Source organism: Drosophila albomicans, chromosome X (assembly GCF_009650485.2).
Source record: "Drosophila albomicans strain 15112-1751.03 chromosome X, ASM965048v2, whole genome shotgun sequence".
Classification (NCBI taxonomy): Eukaryota; Metazoa; Arthropoda; class Insecta; order Diptera; family Drosophilidae; genus Drosophila; species Drosophila albomicans.
In genome coordinates, this window is record NC_047627.2 from 26,174,409 (window position 1) to 26,199,036 (window position 24,628).

At 37.5% G+C, this 24,628-nt stretch overlaps 1 protein-coding gene across 19 annotated transcripts in view; it reads right to left on the minus strand.

Moving 5' to 3' along the window:
* Positions 1 to 8,947: 8,947 nt before the first annotated feature.
* LOC117577879 (uncharacterized) overlaps positions 8,948 to 24,628 on the minus strand; it is a 143,426-nt gene continuing 127,745 nt past the window's right edge. For 11 of the 19 annotated variants that reach the window (XM_034262849.2, XM_034262850.2, XM_034262848.2 and 8 more), the window contains 8 exons: positions 22,582 to 22,737; positions 21,889 to 22,071; positions 21,503 to 21,706; positions 21,204 to 21,365; positions 17,934 to 19,429; positions 16,445 to 16,637; positions 16,216 to 16,365; positions 8,948 to 14,135 (listed from right to left, as the gene is read on the minus strand). In XM_034262849.2, coding sequence (XP_034118740.2) covers positions 11,073 to 14,135; positions 16,216 to 16,365; positions 16,445 to 16,637; positions 17,934 to 19,429; positions 21,204 to 21,365; positions 21,503 to 21,706; positions 21,889 to 22,071; positions 22,582 to 22,737 — 5,607 coding nt within the window. In that variant the 3' untranslated portion in view covers positions 8,948 to 11,072. The remainder of the gene's footprint in view (positions 14,136 to 16,215; positions 16,366 to 16,444; positions 16,638 to 17,933; positions 19,430 to 21,203; positions 21,366 to 21,502; positions 21,707 to 21,888; positions 22,072 to 22,581; positions 22,738 to 24,628) is intronic. The other 8 variants (XM_034262855.2, XM_034262857.2, XM_034262854.2 and 5 more) reach the window with 2 other exon arrangements.

Sequence of the window (24,628 nt, forward strand, 5' to 3'; positions counted from 1 at the left end):
TAAACGAATGTCGTTGTCGCTATTGTTGCATTGTTGTTGTTGTTGTTGTTGCTGCTTCATGTTTGATGTTATGCGACCGCAAAAACCAAAACCAAAAAAAAAAAAAAAGAAAAGAAGACCAACAAAATGAATCGCAACGAAAGAAAGAAGCAAAAGAGGGACAAACGAAATGAGTTCAACTGTTGTGAGCACATCTTGAAGTGACTTAACTCGCAATTGAGTGAGATTACGAGATAAGGAACTAATAAGTGAAATGAGTGATAATGCAAAATGCAAAAATGATCATTAAATACGTGATGGGAATGCACAAAAAAAAAAAAAAAAAAACTTAAAAGAAATTAAATAAATAGCATTGAATAACAACAACCGTATTCCTGTAATGAATAATGAATACATCATCGGCTACAATGATTAACAAAAGTGTTCATGCCAACTAAATCGAGAGAATAGGCCAAGTTTAACTAATTACCACAAACTAAGAAGAAAAACTTGACTAAAATACCTGATCAAAAAATATAAGTTAAACAATTCAAGTTAAGCACTCCAAATAAATAGTGTAAATGCATTTGCGGTTTTGTGGTTTTATTGAATGTTATATTTATATTTCAATATTATTGCGGTATATTTGTGGTATATTTTAAGAATATGATTTTATTGAAAATGTGTTTGAAGTATCTCAAAGTCGTGCACACTAGAGTTGAAATTTGATTTATTGTTTACAACTCTTATTGACTAATTATTTTTGTACTTTATGGTCTTTATTTTTAATGTAGTATAATATTGATATACCATGTTGGTATTTTTGCGGCTTTGTGGTTTTATTGAATGTTATATTTATATTTTAGTATTTTTGTAGTATATTTTAAGAATATGGTTTTATTGAAGACGGTATGTATATATTTTAGTATTATTGTGGTATATATTAGAAATATGATTCTATTGAAAATGTGTTCGAAGTATCTCAAAGTCGATCACACTAGAGTTAAAATTTGATTTATTGTTCACAGCGCTTATTGACTAATTAATTTTTACCTTTTCGTATTTACTGTATTAAATGATTTTAATATTTATAAATTTACATTTTCTACTTCTCTTTATTTTGCAGCAAATATAATTGAAAAAGTGAATAATATAGTTAATAAAATTGTATGTGAGGTGAGTGTTTGCTTAATGTTATACATTTTGGTTTTATCACTTGTATGAATAACTGAAACTGAAGGGGAAGGGGAGGGGAGAATAAAGATAAGCCGAGCTAAGCGAATAAGTGAATAAACGAAGCAATCGAAGCGCACAGATCGCATCAATCATGGAGCCCAAAGGGGCCTCAATACTGTGACAAATGAATGATCTCTTAATTAGCGTGTTTAACACACCGTTAAGATCATTAATCTAATATTTATGCGCCTTTAATATTTCGGTAATTAATTTAGTTGTTGTTGTTTTTAGTATCTGAATGCATTCATTTGTGGCTAAACGAAAACGAAACATTCAAGAAAAGCCAAAACACAATGTGGCAACTTGCTTTTTGGGTTTGCTTTACTGTTGCGCTTTATTGTCGTTGACCTGTTTACACTCATACACACTCACACTCACACTCGGACTCACACCTGTGATTCGGTTTTGCTGTTGCACGTTGCAAGCAAGTTGAATCCCAGAGCTCCCAATTTCGAGCAGAGCTGCAAGCAACCACAGCAAACAACGACAAAGTTGTCATATCACAACCTCTCTCTCTCTCTTATTGTTGTTCCTCTCTCTGTCTCTGTTACTCACCCGATTTCCCTCTCTCTCTCTCTCTCTCGAGCTCTCTTTGAAAACATTGTGTAATTTGTCGTTAGAGAAAAACAACAAAGATCTCCAAATGTCGTGCAATGCTTTTTCAATTTTCCAAATTACACGAAAAGCTGAGGAGGGGAAAAAAAAATCATCAAGTTAAGTTTAAGTTAAGGCACATGTAACTGTGCAACTCGCTGTGTGCTTTAACTTTACCGTTAGCTTTTGTGGCAGTTGTCGCTTCGTTTTAGCCGACGACAATTGCCAAACCAGTTCTTAAGATCTCGTACTACAAAAAAAACACACACACACACTCAAAAACTACGATAAAATGCTGCCAAAAAGTGCAGCATGAATGCTGGAATTCTCCGCTGAAGAATTGAGATGAATGCGACTTCACTGCATAGTGAATGGTTGTCTGTGAGTGTATTCACAGCTTTGAGTGTCGTGTCTTCTGTCTGTGTGTGTGCAAAGGGTAAACAATGTGCGCGTTTTTTTTTTTTTTTTTTTTTTTTTTTTTTTTTTTTTTTTTGAAGATGCTACCAGAAGCAATGTAGTTCGACATCAGATTGCAGTGACGGGGTGATCGGTGATCGTGAATTAAGGTAGACATATAGAAACAGGTTTACAGTTTATTACCAAAATTACATGAAAAGGGAAAAGGTAGCGAAAACTAAAATACAGCTATAGCAATGTAATCATTTTAGTAACATACACAGAGGAAAAAAATAGATTAAAACACTCTTGATTTAAAAAGTTTTCGATCTTACAAAGATCAATCTTGCAAAAAAGATATAATAATATTGTTTAGCAATGAAATATTTGTCTTAGGTTGTGATTCATATACAAATTGAATATATACTCAATTTTTATAATTATATAAATAGTTCTAAAAACATAAATTTTAAAAAGCTTTATTTATTTTTGAGAAAGGTTTTCAATTCTATAGAATTTATTATTTTATTAATATTACTTTATTAACTGAAATCAAATTTAAAAATGATATTTCTTAATTCACTTTTTTCATTACATTTTCGAATTAGAGTTTTCCAAAATATAATTCGATTGAATGCCCAATCCAGTTGAACAAAGAGTGAGAGAGGAAGAAAAGTAACGGACTAAAAGAGAGGGTGAAAGATGGGCTGAGCTAAAGGTGTGTAAAGTAGAGATGCGAATGAAGAGAAGGAGAGAGAAAGATGCTAATGAAATCTCGAAAGACATATGTAAATGGGCATGTAAGTGAATTTGAGGTTAGGGACTGTCATGTGAATAGCATTCGTATTCGTATTCGTATTCGTATTCATTTACTTATATTCGTATATTGTAATGCTGTCAGCGGCGACAAACCTGTCGTTGGTGGACCCAACGTCTGGATCGTCTTAGCTCTGGGCCCGGTCTCATATTTTAATGAGAAAAGTGAAAGTGTCAAGAAAAAAGAAGAAAAAAAAGACCCCACCAACAACAACGAGATGAAATGTTTAACTTAACAGTGAATAAATAATAAAGTGCTACTAAAAGAAAAAAAAAAACCGAATGCAAATACCGAGTATATTCGTAAATACACAAGTTTGACAGCCATTCAACGGGGCGAATCGGAATCGAATCATTGTAAATGACATTTCGGGGAACTCATTTCTTACAGCACTGTGCATTCTACGCACAGTGGTTGAAAAGTAATTTGAAAGTGTGTCAGTTAAATGCGAAGAGTTAACTGACCGACTTATAAACAAAATTATGCTATAAAATACTTTTTGTATCTTTGTAATTTAAATCGAAATTAAGTTTTGATTTAAATTTAAAATCAATTTCAAATGAAAAACAAATTATTGAAATCGCTCCGAGAATGAATAAAATCAACGTTTATAATCATGTTAATTAATTCCCAAAATTGAACGTTAAATTGTTTTATGTTCTGTTTGTTCGTCTGCATTATGTCATAAATAAATAAATACTCTCGAGACTCTCTCTCCTTTCTAAATAGCTGATCCAGTGTATTTGGGTTAGGTTCAAGCTCAACTCAAGTTATATAATTCAAATTAAATGCGGACTTTTATGTGTATAAATTTTCACTTATTTTCTTCGTCGTCTTCTTTGAAGCAAACTTCAACTTTTAGTTGACGTTTAACTTCAAGCTTCACATAGAAGAGAAATCTTTTATTTTATTTAAATATTTTATGATCACTGGTTTTTTTTTTTTATTGCTTTTATGAATGAAATTCATTTTGTTGGGATTTGCCGCATCATGATGATGCGACCGATGCAGAACTTGATGTAGAAAGAGAGACCAATTAAAAATGAAAGAGTTCAACAATGAACTTAAAACTTATCGATCCTACCTATCGATAAATTTTGCATCTTTTGCTTGAAAGTTGTCAACAATAACAAATGTTGTTCAAATAAATAGAAGAGTGGTAGAGTAATATCAATATTGAATTAATTAATTATGAAATTAGGTAATAAATTAGATGATTTTTGTTAGTTATCGATAAAGTTTTCGATTAACGATAGTCTTTATTTTTATGAAACTAATCCAAATAAATGAGTAATAATGTTATTTGGAATAAAGAGTGTAGAAGATTCCATATATTGATAAAATCGAGAAAAGCAATTATCGATTATTTATCGATAGATTTTATTTTAGTGAAACTAAACCAAATAAATTAATAATGAACTAGTTTGGTGCAAAGAGTTTAGAACGAATCATATATCGGTATCATCGAGAAAAGCAATTATCGATTATTTATCGATAGACTTTATTTTAATGAAACTAAACCAAATGAATTAATAATCATCGAAAAAAGTAATTATCGATTATTTATCGATTGCCACCTACATTATCTGAGAGCTCTGCTAGTGTATGGAAAGAGTTGCAAAAGAGGGCAAAGTACACGGCACTTGAGTGCGATGGGGTCATCGCATAACGGTTACATCAGGTTTTCACACATTGACCATGAACGCATTTCACGTCAAGGAGAGAAAACAAAATAAAAACAAAAACAAAAAACACTATGCAATGTTACAACAACGTGTTGAACTCAAACTGTTGAACTGAAACTGAAGTTGAAACTAAAACTGAAACTGAACTAAATGCCGTTGATTTTTCTTTCGTCGTAACAGATTTTTATGATTATTATAGTTTTGTTTAGTCGTTTTTGTTTTTGTTGTTGTTGTATATTTTTTGATAATTACTTCATTTGCAATCTTCATGTGAAGCAATAGAAGAAACCGCCGTTAATTAAAAACGCAAACGCGAACAGAGAGAAGCAAATGAGCGCAGATTGCTTCAAATCCCGCGAAGATGATGGAGACACACACATCAAAGGGGGGGAGGGGAGTCGAGGAGTTGGGAGGCAAACTAAGCAGTTTCAGTGTCAGCGCTTAGTTAAGGAGGAAGCTGTGCTCAGGTAGAGGTCAGCGGGGAAAGGGGAGGGCGGAGGCTGGATGGTTTTGTTACAACAGCAACGGCGCCAAAAAATATATTTTCACTTGACTTTTGCGGGATGGGATGTCGTCTTTTTTCTTTTTTTTTTTGTTTTTGTTTTTGTTGTGTCGGTTTTTAATGGCTCCCCGCGCGAAGTTCAGTTCACAGCGTTATATGATGATTGGGCGGGAGAGAGGAGGAAAGAGGGAAGAGGGAAGGTAAATGCTTATACAACAAAGAGAAAATTGACAATAAGACAAAAGCGTAAGAAAGCCCAGGCGAAAAATGCAATGTCACTTACCCATTAATAACCCAAGGCAGCTGTAAAACAACACAAACAATATGAATATACAAAACTAGCGCACGACTCGCATCACGTCCAACGAGATAACACCTGAATCGTTGGAGGAGGAGGTGAAGGTGGAGGTGGAGAGGCAGCAACATTTTGATGTCATTGATTAACTGTCGCCAGCCAGGAAACTATTTCAAGATCGGTAACCGTTTTGAAATTTTGAATTTAGCACAGTCGACTGCTTACAAGCAGTTCACGTGCATGTCGCATGATATACAGGGTGATTGCGGTTGCCAAGAACATTCATAGCCACACTACTGCCAAAGATGGCGCCACCTTCAATTGCACAGATGGCGCTCACAACCGTCGAGAACCTTAGCAGTTACAGTTATGCGATCAAAGATGGCGCCAGCCTTTTTGCGGTTACTGCTACGCAGATGGCGCCACTCGAAAATTAAAAACAGCAGCGCGTTCTTTTCAAAATTTCTGTTTAATTCATAATGCTCTTTGTTTTTGCTTATATACATAATGAAGTATACATATTTAGATATATATATACATACATATATTGTGTATATATGGGCCATACATAGAGCAGTTTTCAGTGGTAGTTTCAAACCAATGTACAATACACATTTAATGCATTTCTTTGAACGCAAAAGGTACGCAACGAAATGTTTACAACGTTATATTCTTTTCGGGGTTTCTTTTGTGTTTCCTTTAGTTTACTGTTAGCATGTGTGTGTTTGTGTTTTTCAAGTTTGTAGTTTGCTAGTTAGAGAGACAGTTGGAAATAGTGCTCAATTTCGTTATTGGCTTCTTTTGCTTTGTGTCATTATTATTCTTATCAATATTATTATTCATATTTGTTCTCATGTTTCATTCCTTTCTTGGCTAAAAGCAAATTTTATATTTTATCCGTTCAAATTGCTATATAATTTTTTTATATTGTATTTTTTTTTACTTTTTCGTGCAGCTTCGGCAACTTTTTTGTTTTTTATATTTTTTCTAATTAACTTATGTTTTGTAGCCCTTTTACCTAATTATTAATCAACAAGAAAAAAAAAACTCACTTTATATTTGTTGTTTTGTTTTTTGTTGTAGTAATTTTTTGTTTTCGGTTTTTTCTTTGGTTTGTTTTGTTTTGTTTTGTTTTATAGTGCGGGGTCTTACATGCTCTCAAAAAAGTGTATTCGTTTTATCCATATCCAAGCAGCTAAGTTAAAAAATTACAAAAAAAAAATTCATTCGAAACTACCAGCGCATTAACCTATAAAGATGTTACGTGTTGGGTTTTATGTACTTTTATTAGTAGGCTTAAGTAAATATCATTTAATTTTAGTTTTATTATTATTATTATTATGTAGTTTCATCAAGTGTTTTTCATGTGTGTGTGTGTGTCTGTGTGTTATTTTTTTTATTTCAAAAATGATTTATTTTTTGTTGTTTCTTTGCTTGCTCTGCTACTTCCTCTACTTCAATTAAACTATTCTTCAGATGGGCGCACTTGTTCGTAATTTTGAAATGATTTATTAAACGCTTTTTTCGGAAATTCAAATTTACGGTGTGAACTTGTGTAATTTGCATACCCGCTACCCATAGGTTAAAAGGGTTTGCCTTGGCTGACAATTTGGTATATTTTGCACTCGATGGTATATTTTGAATGTAGTACTATATATCAAAATACCAAAAAGATAGCATTTGACATATTGTGGTACATTAATATCATATCAATATACCGAAAACATAACTGTAGGTATATTTCAGATATACTACCATATTAATATACCAAAAACATAGTCTCTGATGTATTTTAAGTATTTTTGCGGTATATTAATTCGGTATATTTGAGGAAAAATAATACCGCACTGTTTTACTTTCATTCAAAATGGGCAGCGGGTATCTCACAGTCGAGCACACTCGATTGTAGCTTGTTTTATATTTTCTACTTTGAAATACTGTTTCTGACAGCATTTAATTTGTTTTCACAACACTCAACTGGCATTTAAATGCTGCACATGTTTTATATTTTTATAGTTGAAAAGTCCTTTAAATATGCTTTAAAAATACTGCTCATTGCTTTTATGAACTGGGTACAATTTTGAAATAGTTTCGTAAAATTTGAAATACGCTTTTGACTGCACGAATATTTTTCTAGATACAAACGTTTAAATTAGCCGTGTTAAAGTGTCGCAAGTTTAAATGAAATTACATCTTTTTTTTGAGTTTATTGCTGCCCATCTGTTTGCTGTGTTAGAGAGAGAGAGAGAGAGAGAGAGAGAGAGAGAGAGAGAGAGATAGTAAGAGTGAGAGTGAGACAGATAATAAAAGATAGAGCTGTTGAGATTTGAAGTTACTTGCTGCACTGCTTGAGAGTGTTGTGAACTGCTTGACGGACAAGCAGTTGTTTAGCAGTTAGCTGCTTCATGAGTGTAGGCAAAGTCACAAAGTGATCGATAAGTATCGATAAATGGCAAAATCGTTAAATATCTTATAAACAGATTGATTGGACTTGAATGCTATCGCTAGATAGAAAAAGAGACAATATCTGAGAATGAGTTCCAAATTGAGAGAGAGTATTAAAAGTGTATGTGTGTGGTGTGTGTGTGTGTGATTGTGTATATGTGTGTGTATAGAGAAGAGCACATGTGGAAGTAGTATAAAGTAGTTCATAAGTATATATCTATATATATGTATATATTTCGTAATTTGTATTTATACATAGATCGTATATTCGTAGAGAAAGGCACAGATGAAATTATTATATAATAATTAAATTTGTTTCAATTTGTTGTTGTTGTTGTTGTTGCTGTTGTATAAATGTGTTTTCGCCCCGATTCGTAAATAGCAATAAAGTTTCTAAGTTCGATTTGTTGCTTTGTGGTGTGTGTGTGTGTATGTGTATGTGTCTGTGTCTGTGTGTGTGTGTTGTCAAAAGTTTATCTAAACTTGGGTATGCTATAGATAGTAATCGTTATCGATACTTCTTTTCGATTCTACAAAGAGTGTAAAAAATGCCTTTTAATTTTTTGTTTTTGGAAATTTGTTTTCTTTAGACCATGTTGAGAAATTGACAGTGTTTTCTTCTCCTTCTCCTTCTTATTCATCTTCACCTTCATCTTCATCCTACCGCCTTTTGTGCTGACTTTTTAGGTTAGCTATTGTAATTCGTTGATAGTTTCATATATACATATACAGTATATACTCTAGTAGTTAGTTTATAAATTTCTCTAATACTTTGCTTTTGTTTTTTCTTCTGGTTTATATATAAATGCTACGACATCAAGTTGTTCCGGGGTTCCGACAATTTGTAGAGGGGGGGGGGGGGGGGGGGGGAAATTATAGTTTCTGGCTTTTTTTCTTTATATAAATATATTGCAGTAAGGTATATATGTATGTATATTAGTATATTTCAACTATCCATTAAAAGTTTTGACTACGTATGCTACATTTTTAACACTAAATTGTTTTTTTTTTGTTTTTGTAGTATTTTCGGTATTTTGCCCGTTTGCCCGTTAGTTTTCTTTTCATCTTCATCTCTGATCTATATAAAAATAAACCTTTGGGTATAGCGATTTATTATCGTCGAATAGAGAAGGAAAGAGAGTGGGCGCCTTTATTCAGTTTTTTCTTCTTTTAAACTACATAAACAAGTTAACATACTCTAATTACCCTTACTTTCTGTGTGTGAGATAGAGAGCGTAGAGAGTGACAGCACGATTTAGTATTATTCTTTTCGTTTTTCGTTTGGCACAATTTTATTGAAAATGAGCGAGAAAGAGAGCGCGCTCTAGCTGAAAGATTGTCCAGTTGTTAGAGGAGGAAAAAGTCACGGAGAGAGAGAGAGGGAGATAGATAGAGTGAGTTTCCTTCTATTGTTAAGTAACTATGTAAATTCGTTTTCATAAATGTGTGTTTTGTTTTCTTATGAAAAGTGGCAACAATGCAGGTTTTCTTATTTGGTATTTTTTGTTGGTAGTACTTTGGTATGTTTTGTTTGTTTAGTATTTTTGTGTGTATCATCTTAACGAGCTAAACTTGATATTGCTTATCAATGTGTGAATACTGCATCAGCTTTTTTTTTGTTATCGTTAATCGTTATCGTTTTGACTAGACTACATAAAATACAATACAATACAATACAATACGATCCAATACAATACAATTCAATACAATACAGTACAATGCAATACACATCAGATGCCCTATATATATACATATTCTAGAGGTTGTGTGTGTAGTGTAGATACATTTAGTATTTGGTTTCTTCTCATCTCATCGCTTTTGTCGTTTTACTTGTTTGTATATAGTTTATATAAATGTTTAAACTTTAAGAGCTAATCACAGAGTTGATGATTTTTTTTTTGTTCACAATTTCCATCATGTATGCACGTACTCTCTTATATATATATATATATAGATCTCGTATATATATTATTATGTATAACTGTATATATATTTATATCGCATATAACGCTTGTTTTTCTTTTTTGTATACACACATACATACTTGTATATATCAGTTTCATTTATCGATATTGGTTTGAAACGGAAAACGCTCTATACAACATTTTGTGTGTTCTTTGTTCTTTGTTCTGTGTTATCGATAAGTTTTTTGATACCTTTTCGCATTGTGTTGCTAAACTTATGAAAACCGTAGATTGCACTAAAAACAGTTGACATTTTCATTTATTTGTAATTTTATTTTGGTATTTACCACTTTTTTGTTTGTTTGGTTAGAGAACGCTCTAGTTTTGAGAAGTAATCGTTATCGTTATCGTTACGTTAATTGTTTTACAGTTACAGTTTACAGTTTTACAGTTTACAGTTAACGCCCTAAACTCTAATGAGTAATTTTATCGTTAATCGTTTATCGTTACCATTAATTGCCTATGAACTAACGGGTTTTCTTTTTATTTTTTTATTTTTTTTGTGGGTTTTAGTTTTTCTTTCTTCAAACTGAGCACTTGGAAAATTCCCTAAAGTTAGCACAGGCTACAGTTACATGTGTGTGTGGTGTAATTGTGTGTGAGAGATAGACATAGTGTGTGTGTCAGGCTTATTTCCTCAATTCGATAGTTATCGATAACAATTTGCCTGATGAATTTGTAGATGTTAGACTAAAGAGAATAAGTTAAGCGAAAGGAGTGTCAACTATCTAAGACTGATGAGACTATTTTGTCTTGTTTTGTAAATTTATCGTCATCGATAACACACTGAATAGCAAATTATGAATTTAATTAATAACAATTTCGGTTAGAGTTAATCGGGAGACCATTGTATCGATATCTATAAGAGTTCTGGGGAATTTAAAGGTATGTTGACCAAATTGATTGTTATCGATAACACATTTAATAGCAAATTATAATCGATAGACTGCAGCAAGCATGTTTATCGAATCAAAGGCTAGAAAATGTGGGGGAAAAGTAAAGTTTGTCGAGTGCCTATAAATGTATTGTGCAAACTTGTCGTTATCGATAACACTTTCAGATGAAAGCAAGCCGAACCCTCAGTGAAATGTGGCGTGTGTGTGAGCGAGAGTGTGTGTGGCTTGTATGTGTAAAAGAGTGAGATAGAGATAGCTTAAGTTTAGTCCGTCGATGATTGCGGCGATTTGACGAGCAACAGCTCATTGTAGTCGCTGTCCTCGTTGCCGCATTGATCCCGCTGATCCATGCGACGTCGCTCGCTGATGATGCGCAGGATGTCCGCTGAGTCTGACTTACTCAACGCTGGCGCATCGCTCACGGGACCGACACTTCCGCTGTTGCTGTTGCCCGAGACATTGAGTGAACCCGAACCGGAAGCGGAAGCCGAAGCGGATGCCGAGCCGGAAGCTGAAGCTGAAGCCGAAGCGGAACCACCCGATGATTGAGGTGGCAACGTGGCAACAGCTGCGGGCAACAGCAGCGAATTCTCGTCCATCATGTCGGCGTCCTCGTCGAGCGCTTGCTGCTTGAACAGCTGCTTCGTGCTGCCGCTGCGACTGCGCGGCGGCATCGAGCGTGGCACGGACAACAGCAGACTGCTGCGTCCGCCCAGGAGGCAACCCTGATCGACAGACTGCGACCAGCCGAAGGGACGACGCGGTTGCGAATGCTGCTGTTGCTGTTGCTGTGTTACGGTGGGCGTCATATTGATGATGGCCGATGGCGTGATCGATGATGATGATGATAGGGGCGTGGACTGTGATTGGAGTTGGGACTGAGGTTGGGGCTGAGCATGAGGCTGTTGCTGTGGTTGTTGCTGTGATTGTGGTTGTGGCGGCTCTGCTTCGTTGTCGGCATCAGCAGCTGCGGTATCGGCATCGACATCATCGGCATCAGTGCCATCGATGATGCCATCGAGGCGTGGACAACGTGGCACCTCAGCGCTTCGTATGCTGCGCACATCCACATCCAAATCATAGCTGGATGATAATGGACCACCACTGCCGCCACCGCCAACGCTACCGCCGCCTCCATCGGACTCTAGGCTTTCGAAGATGGTGCCGCGTCGATAGTCGAGAGCATCGCCGCCCCACGGCAACGAGTCGCAGCTGGTGCGCTTCGCCTCCAGATTGCGCCTTCTGATGGCCTGTTCGTCGAGCGAACGCTCCTTGGACAATACGCCGCGCTTGCGGAAGCCGGCGGCAGCCGAGGCGCGTCTCCCCCGCCGGCCCAGTGGCGGCAGTTGCAACCCATGACCCTCCGAACCGGAGGCGGTCATTGCACCACCCGTCACGGGGCCAACGCCAAAGGGTTCGCCCAACCGAGCGCCCAGCGCCTGAGGCGTCAGCGCATTGCCCATTTCGGCCAGGCTCAAACCCAAGCCGCTGTGTTGTTGCTGCAGCTGTTGCAGATGCTGTTGCTGCTGCTGCTGCTGTTGATGTTGATGTTGATGTTGCTGCTGTTGCTGCTGCAGTTGTTGTTGTTGGAAGTATTGAATGGTCTGACGACGTCCCGCCGCCGCTGCCGTCGTCGTCATCGATGGCAGAGCAACCAATTGATTGTTGCTGCTGCTGCCTGTGTTGCCACCGGCAGTCGTTAGGCTGGCGGGACTGGGGAACTTTTTATCCAGCGACGGTGTGCTATAGATGAAGTTCTTGGGCAGCGATTTGACTTTGGCCAATGGCCGGGGCGGAGCTGCCGCTTTGCTTTGCGCCTCCGCCAGCTGCTGGCACAGTTTTTGCTCCTGTGCAAACTCCTGTTCGCGGACCAATTCGCGCTCGAGCTCAACCTCCATATCGAGCTCGTCTTCCATTTGCTTGTGGCTCTCCTCGAGGTGTTTCATCAGTACAGCCACGACGACGTTCACTAAAACGAATTGCGCCATAAGAACGAATATCACAAAGAATATGGGAGCAATAACCGAGCTGACGCAACAATTGCGCACACAATCGGCTGCGTCATCGCAATTATCCCTCAGCGTGTCCTTCATGATGCCGTTCCAGTTGTCGCCAGTCGCTACGCGAAACAATGTGAGGAAAGCCATGCCAAAGTTGGCGAAGTGCGCGTGCTCGCCCAGCCCCTGGCACGGTATCTCATCCGAGCACTCCAGACGCCCAAACAGTTCCACGCCCAGCGCCGCAAATATGAAGAACAGCAAAAAGAACAGCAGTCCCAGATTGCCAACCTGTGGCAATGCTTGCATCACGGTGTCGAGCAACGCTCGAATCCCTTTCGCCATCTTCAGGAGTTTCAAGACCCGAGCAATGCGCAGCACTCGCATCACCCGAATGATGGTCGGATTAATCGGTATGATGTTCGTCTCGAGCTCTTCGAGTACAATGCCCACAATGGAGAGGAGAACGATGCCGACATCGAGTTGATTCCATCGATCCTTGAGATACAGACGCCAACCCAGGGCGACCAGTTTCATGTTCGCCTCGAGTATGAAGACAGCGGTGAAGAAATAGTTGAAGATCTTCAGTGCATACTGCAACGGCTTGGGCATCATGTAATACTCCATCGCCATGGTGACCACATTGAGACCGATGACCGCTGCTATCGCCAGATCAAAGTACTTTGAGGTGACGACATTGTGAACAAACATTCGGGTCGGTGAATAGTTTGTGTAATACGGTGGCTCATGCATGCGTCGACGCTTCTTCTCCATTTGCAGTGCTCGCTTCGCGGCACGTCGGATTTTCTCCTCCTTTTCCTGTTCCTCGCGACAGCGATGGAAATTCTCAACGACAACGCCCACAAACATGTTGAGCACAAAGAATCCGACGAGCAGTATGAACGCAATGAAATAGAGCAAACGCCATTCGTTGTAGTTGACAATCGGCTGTTGATCCACACCGACCGCATCCAGTCCCGTGTACATGATGTTGACCCAACCATCGCGGGAGCTTAACACGAAGAGCGACATGAGTGCCTTGCCCAGGTCATCGAAATTGTATTTGCGATTGGTCCAAACGTTGCCGGGTATGCGACGGCATTCGTCCGCATTGCGAACGTTCTTGATGTTCTCGCCCTCGCAGTAGAAGAATGTGCCCTTGAAGAGTTGAACGCCTAGGATGCCAAAGATGATGAAGAAGGTGCAACAGATGAGCACAATGTTGCCAATGGGACGCAGGGACGATAAGAGCGTTTGCACGACTAGTTTCAGACCCGGGGCGCGGTTAATCACACGCAGCGGCCTCAGGGAACGAAGTAGCCGAAACACCTGCGAAACAAGAGTGGCAAGAACACGAATCAGTCGAATCGTTTAGTCAAAGGACAAATGTTTTGTTATCAATCATATCAGATATATGTATATTAAGTCCTTCAACGAGAGATCGCCAGTGGGTGGAAAACTGAAACTGAAACATATATTTTTGGTTTTTTTTTTTCTTTTTTTGTTTGCGGTAACATTTGGAGAAACTGAAAATGCAACGGAACGTGACAATTAAGCAGAAGCCAAAAAGAAATGGGAATGAAGTAGATACGTGTGTGTTAGGAGCGAGCAGGTTATAAAGGCTTTAAGCGGTGAGCGGCGGGGGTTCGGGGGGCGGATTTCTAACGAGAACGGAACGAGGGACTTTCAAAACGATTATACATTGAACACATCTGGAAAATAACGAGATAACGAGAATATGCAAGTGCGGATGTGTAAGGAGTATGCCATTTATATAAGTTTTCTACATGTGGAACGATTGGAATTGGAGCATTAATTACATTCATTAAGGACTGCACTTCATTTATATGATGACTGAACAAATTTGTATAAAAGTAGTTCATGTCTAATAAAATTGCAGCACACACCATGGAACGCATGGAATTGAAACAGTAGAATAATGCCTAAGAAAATAATTTGAAATGCAGTTAAACAGCATACAATGGAACTTGTGGAATTGAAACATCTAGTAGAAAACTACAGTTTTCGGAGACGTCGGAACGTAATGAATCGGAACATCTGTTTAATAAAGTTGTTTAAAAATTTTCCAAATTTCTTTCGTTTTATAGTTAAAAAGTAATTGGATTGCCCGGAACTGTAGGAATTGAAACACGCATTTTGTGGTCCAAATGTAACAACTTCAAAAACCTGAATAACTTTGACGAGATATAGAATCGGAAATTAATCTAAAATACAATCCGATTATTACAGAAATTGTTCAAATTTCAATCTTACAGATCCGTTAAATGTGTTTATAAGTAAAATGTGAGGTTTGGTTATAAAAGGGAAGATGCATATATGCAGTTACGTATTACAGATATTATAGTATACTTATATAATTCATATATATAGTTTATATACAAACGAGATGAAGGTGAGAGACAACAAATTACTTAAGATATATATGTTGGGATGGGGAGGAGGGAAACTTTCAACACTTTCAAATTTGGGGGCTCTACGCACACACAAACATCATACACACAGAGAGAGAGAGAGAGAGAGAGAGCGAGAGATATACAGAGAGATAGAGTGACATATAGAGAGACAGATAGTTAGAGATAGATTGAATTCGAGATAAAAGCGTTACGAGTAATTTTTTGTTTGTTTTTTGTTTGCCATTATATGAGATATAGCACGAGAATTTACCTGCAGATCGGTTTGGTTAAGTTTTAATTGAGTTTTTAGTTTAGTCTTAGTTTATGTTATGGTTAATATGGAATGCCCGATTCAGACACAATATATAATATATACTATAGAGAGAGACAGTGAGTCAGAGCGAGAGAGAGACACAGAGAGAGAATGTGAAAGAGACAGCGTCAGACAGAGATAGAGAGAAAAGAGAGATTGTTTGAAGTTAAAGTATACGTTGAGATTTTTGTTTTTGACGATGAGATGTGTGCATTAGAAAGAAAGAGATAGCGTTGTAGCCAGATAGCAAGAGAGAGAGAGAGAGAGATACACAGAGTAGCCAATAGAGTAGCAGTGTGATTTGTAGAAAAAGATAGAGCTAGAGTTAAAAGAGAGAGAAAGAGAGATAGAGAGCGAAGGAGCGAGCGAGCGAGCAATAGCTAGAGCTTTGTTTTTTTTTTTTTTGCTTTTTTTTTTTGAGCCGCGTGCGCAATCGATTATAATAGCTGCATTTTCATATCGAGCATTTTTATATTCTTTTAAGTGAGACGTGGTATTTTTTTTTTTTTTTTTTTTTTTTTTGTTTTTGTGGTGAAGTCGAGACGTGACGCTGTTGCTGTTGTTGTTGTTGATGATGATCTATTCGGTAGTCGATTAGTTGAGCTGCTTGTGTCCCCCAAGGAGCTTTTCGTTTCTGTATTGCGATTGTGTTTTGCGTTGCATTTTTGTGGACCAAACTTACCCTTAAAATCCCAAATATCCGGGGACTCGATTCGCTAATCAATGACATTAACAAATCTATTATCGATATTGTAACCAAAGATCCATCCATGATATTCCAGCCGGATGTGAAATATGCATCCGGGCCATAAAACATGCCCGTGGCAACTACCTATAAACAATAATTTGTCTGATTAGTAGTCGAAAGTTGCTTTGATACGAGAGAGAGAGAGAGAGAGAGTTGAACTGACCTTAATGAACATTTCGACAGTGAAGACGACGGTGAACACGTAATTGGCTGTTGACAGGAACAATCTTTCGGTGCTGCTTGGAGGGATGTTTGGTCTTTCCATGGCCAAAGTTATGCAATTGAGTGCGATGAACAATAGGACAACATTGTCGAACCATTTCTGGTTCACAAACCACGTGCAAACCTGACGGAATCTGTCACCACACACACACACACACAGAGACACAGCAAAATAGTTTAATGATTGCAATCGAAACGAATCGGAATGGAAATCGAAAATGAAAATGAAAATTGTAATGAAAATGGTCAGGTGGACAATTGCAACAATGTGGCAATTGAATTACCCTGCTTGCTGTGCGAGTATCACAATCAAATTGAAAAACTGCCAAGCGTATAACCAAAAAAAAAAGAAACCCCAAACAAAAAGAGAAAAGAAAAACGTAAACGTAAATGAAAATGAAAATGAAATGCGACTGTAAAAATAGTTGCAAGTCTGTTGCAAAGTCATGAGCAACGTTTGCAATATCCCTTAATGGCCTTTGCTGATTGAAATCTATCGTAAAATACACTCGTTGACAATTGATAAATGAAAAGGCAGGCGAGTGGCAAAGCTGTTTGTGGCTTAAGATTAATCTTAAACGAAGTGAATTAACTCTCGAGTCGGTCAACTGCCTTCAAGCTTTAATAGCTCTCTACTGCATTGGAAACGAAATGTTAAGTTAATATGCAAAATTTATTGTTGTTACATTTGGTCTATGAGCTCAAGAAAAGAAATCTTTTATGAAGTTGGACACATTTCTATGAGCCTTGAATTGTTGAATTTTTCTAATAATCACTGATTCGATGCTGCTTCAAGACAGCTTTTAAGCTTTGTTAATAGATTTACACAGATCTTGAAAGCTCTATAAAATCATAATCTCTAAAAATCGATTTGAAGTTTAATATGCAATAATAACTGCTTTATAGAACATACATCTTGAGAAAAGCTCGACCCATTATTGTAATTGGGGTTTAAACAATGCACTTTATAGATATTCAGCTTTTCAGCTTTTTTGAATTTCTTCTGTAGAATAATTGCACATAGTACATAAAACAACAATTACATTACAGATTACATTACTTTAGCTATACCATATCTTAACGAGTAGTGCCTTAAAATCACATTGTCAATAGAAACTTTCAAATCTGTAGAGCCTTTTAGAAATCGTTCTTCAAAGCTAAGAAAAATTCGCTTTTCCTTGCTGCTTAATGATTGATGTTTGGCAGATGATGTGCTTTAATTTCTCTAGCAAACATAATTCAATCGTAATGAGCTGTAATGTGCTTTAAAAGCACATTGTCAACAGGAGTCTTCAAAGCTTTAGAGCTTTGTTGAAATCTTTTTTTTTTATAAGTTAAGAATAATGCGCTTTTCTTTGCTATTTAATGGTTGTTTTTATGGCAGATTAATCCATCAATGAAATTGGTAAAATTGCATCGATCACACTCACCTATTCTCCTCGGGAAAGATGTACATGGAGTAGGACTCACGCTCGATGGTAAAGTGCTTGGGCGTGAGCCGTTGGATGAGCATCTTCAGCTTGGACATGTGCTCTCCGCAGGGCACCATGGAATGTTGCTGTTGTTGTTGCTGTTGCTGTTGCAACGACAGCTGTTGCAATTCCTTGGTCAGCTGCTGTGGCGGCAGCTGTGAATGTTCAGCAAGTTGCATTTGGTGTTGCTGCTGCTGTTGTTGTTGCAACTGTTGCTGATGGAGTAGCTGCAACTGTTGCAGCTCCTTCTCCTCTAGACGTTTCTTCAGATTATAATGGCTGATGGAGTTCTTGCGCTTATCCCGCGCCTCCATATACTGTTGCAGCATATCGGGTTCATTGAGATTCGTGTAGGACTTTTGCCATTTATCCAAATCGATTTTCGAATTGGTGTACGACAACGATTTGCGATTCGCCTCGAGATTGTGCAGATTTAAATGCGACGTTTTGCTAAAGGCCAACTCAATGGAGCTCATTCGCCGTTGGCCGGCGCCCGGTTTCAATTTGGGCGGCTGATTCAGATTCTGATAGACCTGGGAGTTGAAAATGCAGGCGGAGGCACGACGACTTCCCGGACCGCTGCCAATGCTCAACGTATTCGACAGGCGACGAATCGAGTTCTGTGGACTCACACGATTCGTATCCTTGTGTCCTTGTGCAGTTGGAGTAACTATTGCTTGAGTGGTTGCTCCTGCTGCTGCTGCTGCTGCTGTAGCGGTTGTTGTTGTTGAGCGCAAGAGGCAACTGTTGTCGCTGCCATTGTTGAGCTGTTGTTGCTCCTCCTCCAGATCGACATGGCCACCGAAATGTTCATCGCCGGTGGCGCCGCCGCGTCGCTTCTTTGAGCTGCTGCGTCGAAAGCGTTGCTTAAAGCTGCTCGCCGGCGCCAGTGGCAAACGTTCGCTGGACGAGCTGCCGCTAGTTGAGGCACTGCCTCCGCCTCCGCCTGCTAATCCTCCTCCAATGCCACCCAGCGCAGAGCTAACCGAACCCGTCAGCGACACCGTCATGGGCGACAAATCCGATAAAATCAAACTGTGACTGTGACTGTGGCTGTGACTCTCGGCGGGCGGCTGCAGTGAGGCTGTCACAGTGCTCGATGATATGGTGGGCACATAAATGGGCGTGGCAGCGGCACTTGTGCTCGAATGCTTCGAGATATCATCGATGATCACGCTGTGCATGCTGCTCGTTAAGCCCCCAGGCAACAGACTGCTCAATTGATCGCTGCTGCTGCCGCTGCCGACGCCGACGCTCGTTGTCGCTGCCGCCGTCGCTCCAACAACGGGATGTCCCTGCAGCTGGCTGGCATTGAGTATGTTGAGTGGCTTGTGGGCCAGCACCGGCGATGGCGGTATGAGATCGATGGCCGGTATGCCTTCGTCCAGGGTCCGCTGACCGCCGCTGAAGATGTTCGGCGGCTTCAGCAGCGATGGCGAAGGTGACGCGGGTGGCTGCGAGGAAATTTTAAGGAAGTTACTTAGATATATTTGACAACGAGTTTAAGAGAGTTTCAGTTTAGAGTTTAAAAGATACCAAACTCAGTAAGCAAAACTAATTTTAAAGTAGAGAACTGATTAAGATGACAATTTGGTATATTTTGTATTCAATGGTATATTTTGAATGAGTATTATATTTCCGTATATTGATTTGGCAGGTGCATACGAGCAAACGTTGGAATGTCACTCAGATATATTACAAAGTTAGCATTAAGGTTTTGGAGATCTTGTTGCTACTTCAATTGAAAATTTGGTATATTTGGTATTGAATGGTATATTTCAAATGAGTGGCGAAGGTGACGTGAGTTTAAGAGAGTTTCAGTTTAGAGTTTAAAAGATACCAAACCCAGTAAAACTAATTTTAAAGTAGAAAACTGATTAAGATGACAGTTTGGTATATTTTGTATTCAATGGTATATTTTGAATGAGTGGCGAAGGTGACGCGGGTGGCTGCGAGGAAATTTTAGAGAAGTTACTTGGATATATTTGACAACGAGTTTAAGAGAGTTTCAGTTTAGAGTTTAGAAGATACCAAACTCAGTAAAACTAATTTTAAAGTAGAGAACTTATTAAGATGACAGTTTGGTATATTTTGTATTCAATGGTATATTTTGAATGAGTGGCGAAGGTGACGCGGGTGGCTGCGAGGAAATTTTAGAGAAGTTACTTAGATATATTTGGCAACAATAAAAGAATTTAGAGATCTGATTAAGAAGGCTACTGCAGTTGGAGTAGTTGCTATAATTGATAATTTGGTATATTTTGTACTCAATGGTATATTTGAAAGTAATCAGAGATATTTAAAAACAATAAAAAAAATTTGAGATTAGCCTTTTGAGATTAAAAAGGCTGCTGCAGTCAGGTTTTTGTTAATTATTTTTTTTTTTAACAATTTGGTATATTTTGCACTCAATTTGGAATATGTTTTAGTATTTTTTCGGTATATTGATTTCGCGTGTAGCTATGAGCAAATTTTGAAAGGCACTTAGATATTGGACAACAATCAAATATATGGTATTTTTGTATGGATATACGAAATGTAGAATTTGGTATATTTTAATATTTAGTTAAGCTTTTGCAGATCTGATTAAGAAAGCTGCTGCAGTCAGGTTAACAATTTGGTTCATTTTGTACTAAATGGTATATTTTTAATGCGTTTTAGTATTTTTCGCAGTACTGATATGACTGGCTGTCAAATTATTTTGAAATTCATTCAGATATTTGACAACTAGTATAAATGACTTTAAATTTTAAAATAGATTTCATTGTCTATTTAGTATATTTTCTACTTAATAGTATATTTCCAATATGTTTTAGTATTTTTTCGGTTTATTGGGTGGCTTTGAGCAAATATGTTATATTTTGAATGTAGTATCGATATATGAAGTGTACATTTTAGTATATTTTAGTATTTTTCGGTGAATTGAATTAGCATATTTTAACAATGATTCCGCACTGCCAGGGCTAAAAAAGCAAATACGGAGTTGACATCTCGAATGTAGTTGTATATTGATATACGAGGTATAGATTCTGGTATATTTTAGTTTATTTATTGATTTGGTATATTCTAACTGTCAGATCATAAAACGCAAATAAATAGTTGACAGTTTGCGTTAAACAAAAGTCAGTTAAATAGAAAGAAAGTCAGTTAAATGAAAGAATGAATGAAAAATGATGGCCTTATTTAGTTGTTGTTGTTTTGAAAGTAGCTTGCGTCTGTTGTGCTCACCTCAACGTCGCCCCACTGGCGAAAGGTCATGCCCGAGTCCATGGTGGTGCTGGGCGAGTCCTGTGGCGTTGCAGCCGTTGTGGTGATCAGCGGCGGATCGCGTATCAGCCGCATCTTGGAGAGGCGTGGCGCATCGCTGCGTCGATCCTTAATCGAGTATGTCTACACAGTGAATGGTGGCAAGCAAAGAAGGGAAATCGTGCAGACAACATAAAATAAATGTGTGTGTTTTGTTTGTTGGAGAGAGAGGGAGGACAACACTGACGATGTGGGAGGAGCTGGGGAGTCCCTTCACCTACCTTTTTGAGACCGCCACGTGGTGGCTTGGAGTCATCGTGTGGCAAGAGTTTACTGCAGCTGCCCTCCTTGTCGGCGGCTGGGGAAATGGCGGCAGCATCCGAGGGCAGCTCATTGATCTGATAGTCTTGGATGGGCTGGAGTAGACGCTGGCGATGCATATTCGATTTGCCCTCAATGATCAGCTCGGCGGAGTCCTGCAGCTGCTGAGGCGATGATAGATACGTGGATACTACATACGATTCGAATACATACCGTGACACGACTCTTTAGCATACATTCACACGCACACACACACTCACTTGACATGCATTCATTCAATCATTCAGAGTCTCTCTCGGTGAGTCTCACGCTTTCTCTATTTCGGTTTTGTTTTTGTGCAACTTACCTTGCGCATGTCCTCGGCGCTACGCCAGCGATTGCGTACCTCGTAGTAACTATCGTTAGTGGTCGATGAATCAGCTTCGCTGCGTGATTCATCGTACATACCATCGCTATAATTTTCGGCCAATGTCTCTTCGCGCAGTTTCTTAACCAATTCGCGCTGTTCGCGCTCGCGACGTTCATTTCGCTGAGGGAATCAAAATTTCAAAATTAGACTTTTATTCGTCAACGTGTGTGTTGTCGGAGGAGTTCCGGAGAATCGCGTTGCTATCGATCGATTGTTATCGATTATTGTTAAGCTCTGATTGCACAATGCCACAACAATGTTTCAACTACGCTTCATTATTTCGATCGATCAGTGATCATTTACTTTTATTACTATCGATAGTTACTATCGATTTAATTTATAATAAGAAGAAAATACAAAACGATTGAAAACTATGTATTTTTTGTATTTTTGTAAGAATAAGTTAAAATTTAAATTCTAACATTTATTTATTTATTACGTAATTGAAACATCGTTTATGCGGACTATCGTTTACAGAATATCAAATGCCAATTCGTTTTGATGTTTGCTAGGAAAACGTTTCAGCTTTTGGGAGAAAGTGAAACACATTCCCAAATTGGCAGACGTTTTGGATGGGCTTTAAGGTTAGTTTTTGTTAATTGTTGTCGTTGGGTGTTGGCAAAACTCTACCTCTGAACTGAATCCCTCAACCAAAATGGCGACCAATAAATTAAACAGCACATAATTGCCGAAGGTCATTAGAGCCACAAAGTACAATGCAGCCCAATGACTTGTCTTTTCCATGCCATTGAATAAGACGACGTTCCAATCCTCTTGCGTCAGTATCTAAAAACATTTTTGTTTTTGTTTTTTTTTTTTTCGATGAAAGTTGTTGTTGTTGTAGTTGATGTTGTAGTTGTAGTATCGGTGGTAGTTGTTGTTGTTGTAGTAGTAGTTGTAGTTGTTGTTGTTGTTGTTGGTTGGTTTTTGATGGTTGAATTTGGTTGATTGATTGGTTGGTTGGTTGCAGTTGCAGGTGGCGGGCGGCAAACGTGGTGCATATTGATATGTATATATATTTTTTTGGGATATATATATATATATTGATATATATTGGATATATATATTTGGAAAAAGCACATAAAAGAAAAACGTAGAACAAATTCCAATAAACATATTGTGTGTGTGGGATAAAAAAAAGTAAGAGAAAATAGAGAGCACAAAGAAAACAGATCATGTTGGAGAAGCAAAACGTCAAAAAAATGTGTTAGATATATATTATTATTATTATTATTCTTATATATATAATATATAGATTAGATATATATATGTAAGCTTTGCTTTGGTTTGGGTTTTTTTCTTTTTCTTTTTTATTGTCTCATACCAACTTTTCTTGTAGCTTACAAAAATTAAAAGCATATAAAGCACTTCTTTTCCGATTCGAAATAAATGATAAAGCAAATGATGAACCTAGTTGATAATATCCACTTGTTGATGTTGCTGTTATTAACCATTCCCTAAAGTTTTTCTTTAACATAACATAAAATGGTTGCCAAAGCGCACTAAAAGCAATTGGCAAATCAAAACGGAAACGGAAACGAAATCAAAATAATACAATTAAACTACAGTATTGAAAAATGAACTCATAAATTTCGTAGTTAATTCGTGGTGTGGTTTTGATAAAAACACAAAATGACAAACGCTTCAAAAACAAGACAAAGCGCTGCAACTTCTAGCTTGAAGAACGCAACTTGGAAAAGTCCATAAAAATAAAACTCAAATACGAAATTAAATTTGGTTCAAAGCGCGCAAAAATCTTGCATGTAAATTCAAATCTAATATGAAAAAAATATTGATATATATATTTATAATTTTTGGTTTTCTTTTTTGTTTTGTTTTTGGTTGAATTTTTACACGACGTGCCAATAAATATTTCTTGCTATAATGTTTTTGGAAATATATTTGAACAATACGATTATATATAGTTATTTCTTTTTGGCGTGGCTGTACATAAATTATATGCTTTTCTTTTTGTTTGTATATATATATTTTTTTTTTTTTGGGTTTTTTTGTGTGTTTGGCAAAGCGCAAAAAGCAAATAAGAAACTTGTAGCAAACATAAGAAATATTTATGTAAAAAGGAAACGCAGAAGAAGACAAAGCAGCAGCATATTTGGAAGGAAGGAGAAACAAGCCAAACGAAGCCAACAAACGAAGCGTTTTCCAATGCCTATACATAAGTTTCTTATATATATATATATATATTTATTTATTTCGTATATATCGGTTTTTTTATATATATATATTTTCTTATTTTTATATATGCTTTGTTTTTTGTATATATGTATGTAGTATAGAATTGTGTATATTTTTATATATATATATAGAACAAAACGTAACGACATTATAAGTATCACTTAATTGGACTGACAAAGGTTTTTGTTTTCATACAAAAGTAAAACACAAAATGTGAGAGGAGGAAAAACAAAACGAAATTTGAAATTCAAGGAAATCATGCAAACAAATGAGTGGAGCATATATATATGTTACAAATGAGTACATTGGTATGTGTGTTTGTGTGTGTGTGTGTGCGTGTGATTGTGTGTGTCAGAGAGCAAGAGATACGGGAAGAGAGAGAGAGGGAAAAAGAGAAAATGAGAGAGAGAAAGAGATAGAAATTGACAGAAAAAAAAAATCAAGAGCTAGAAAGTGTGATTGATTGTGAGCTATGCATATC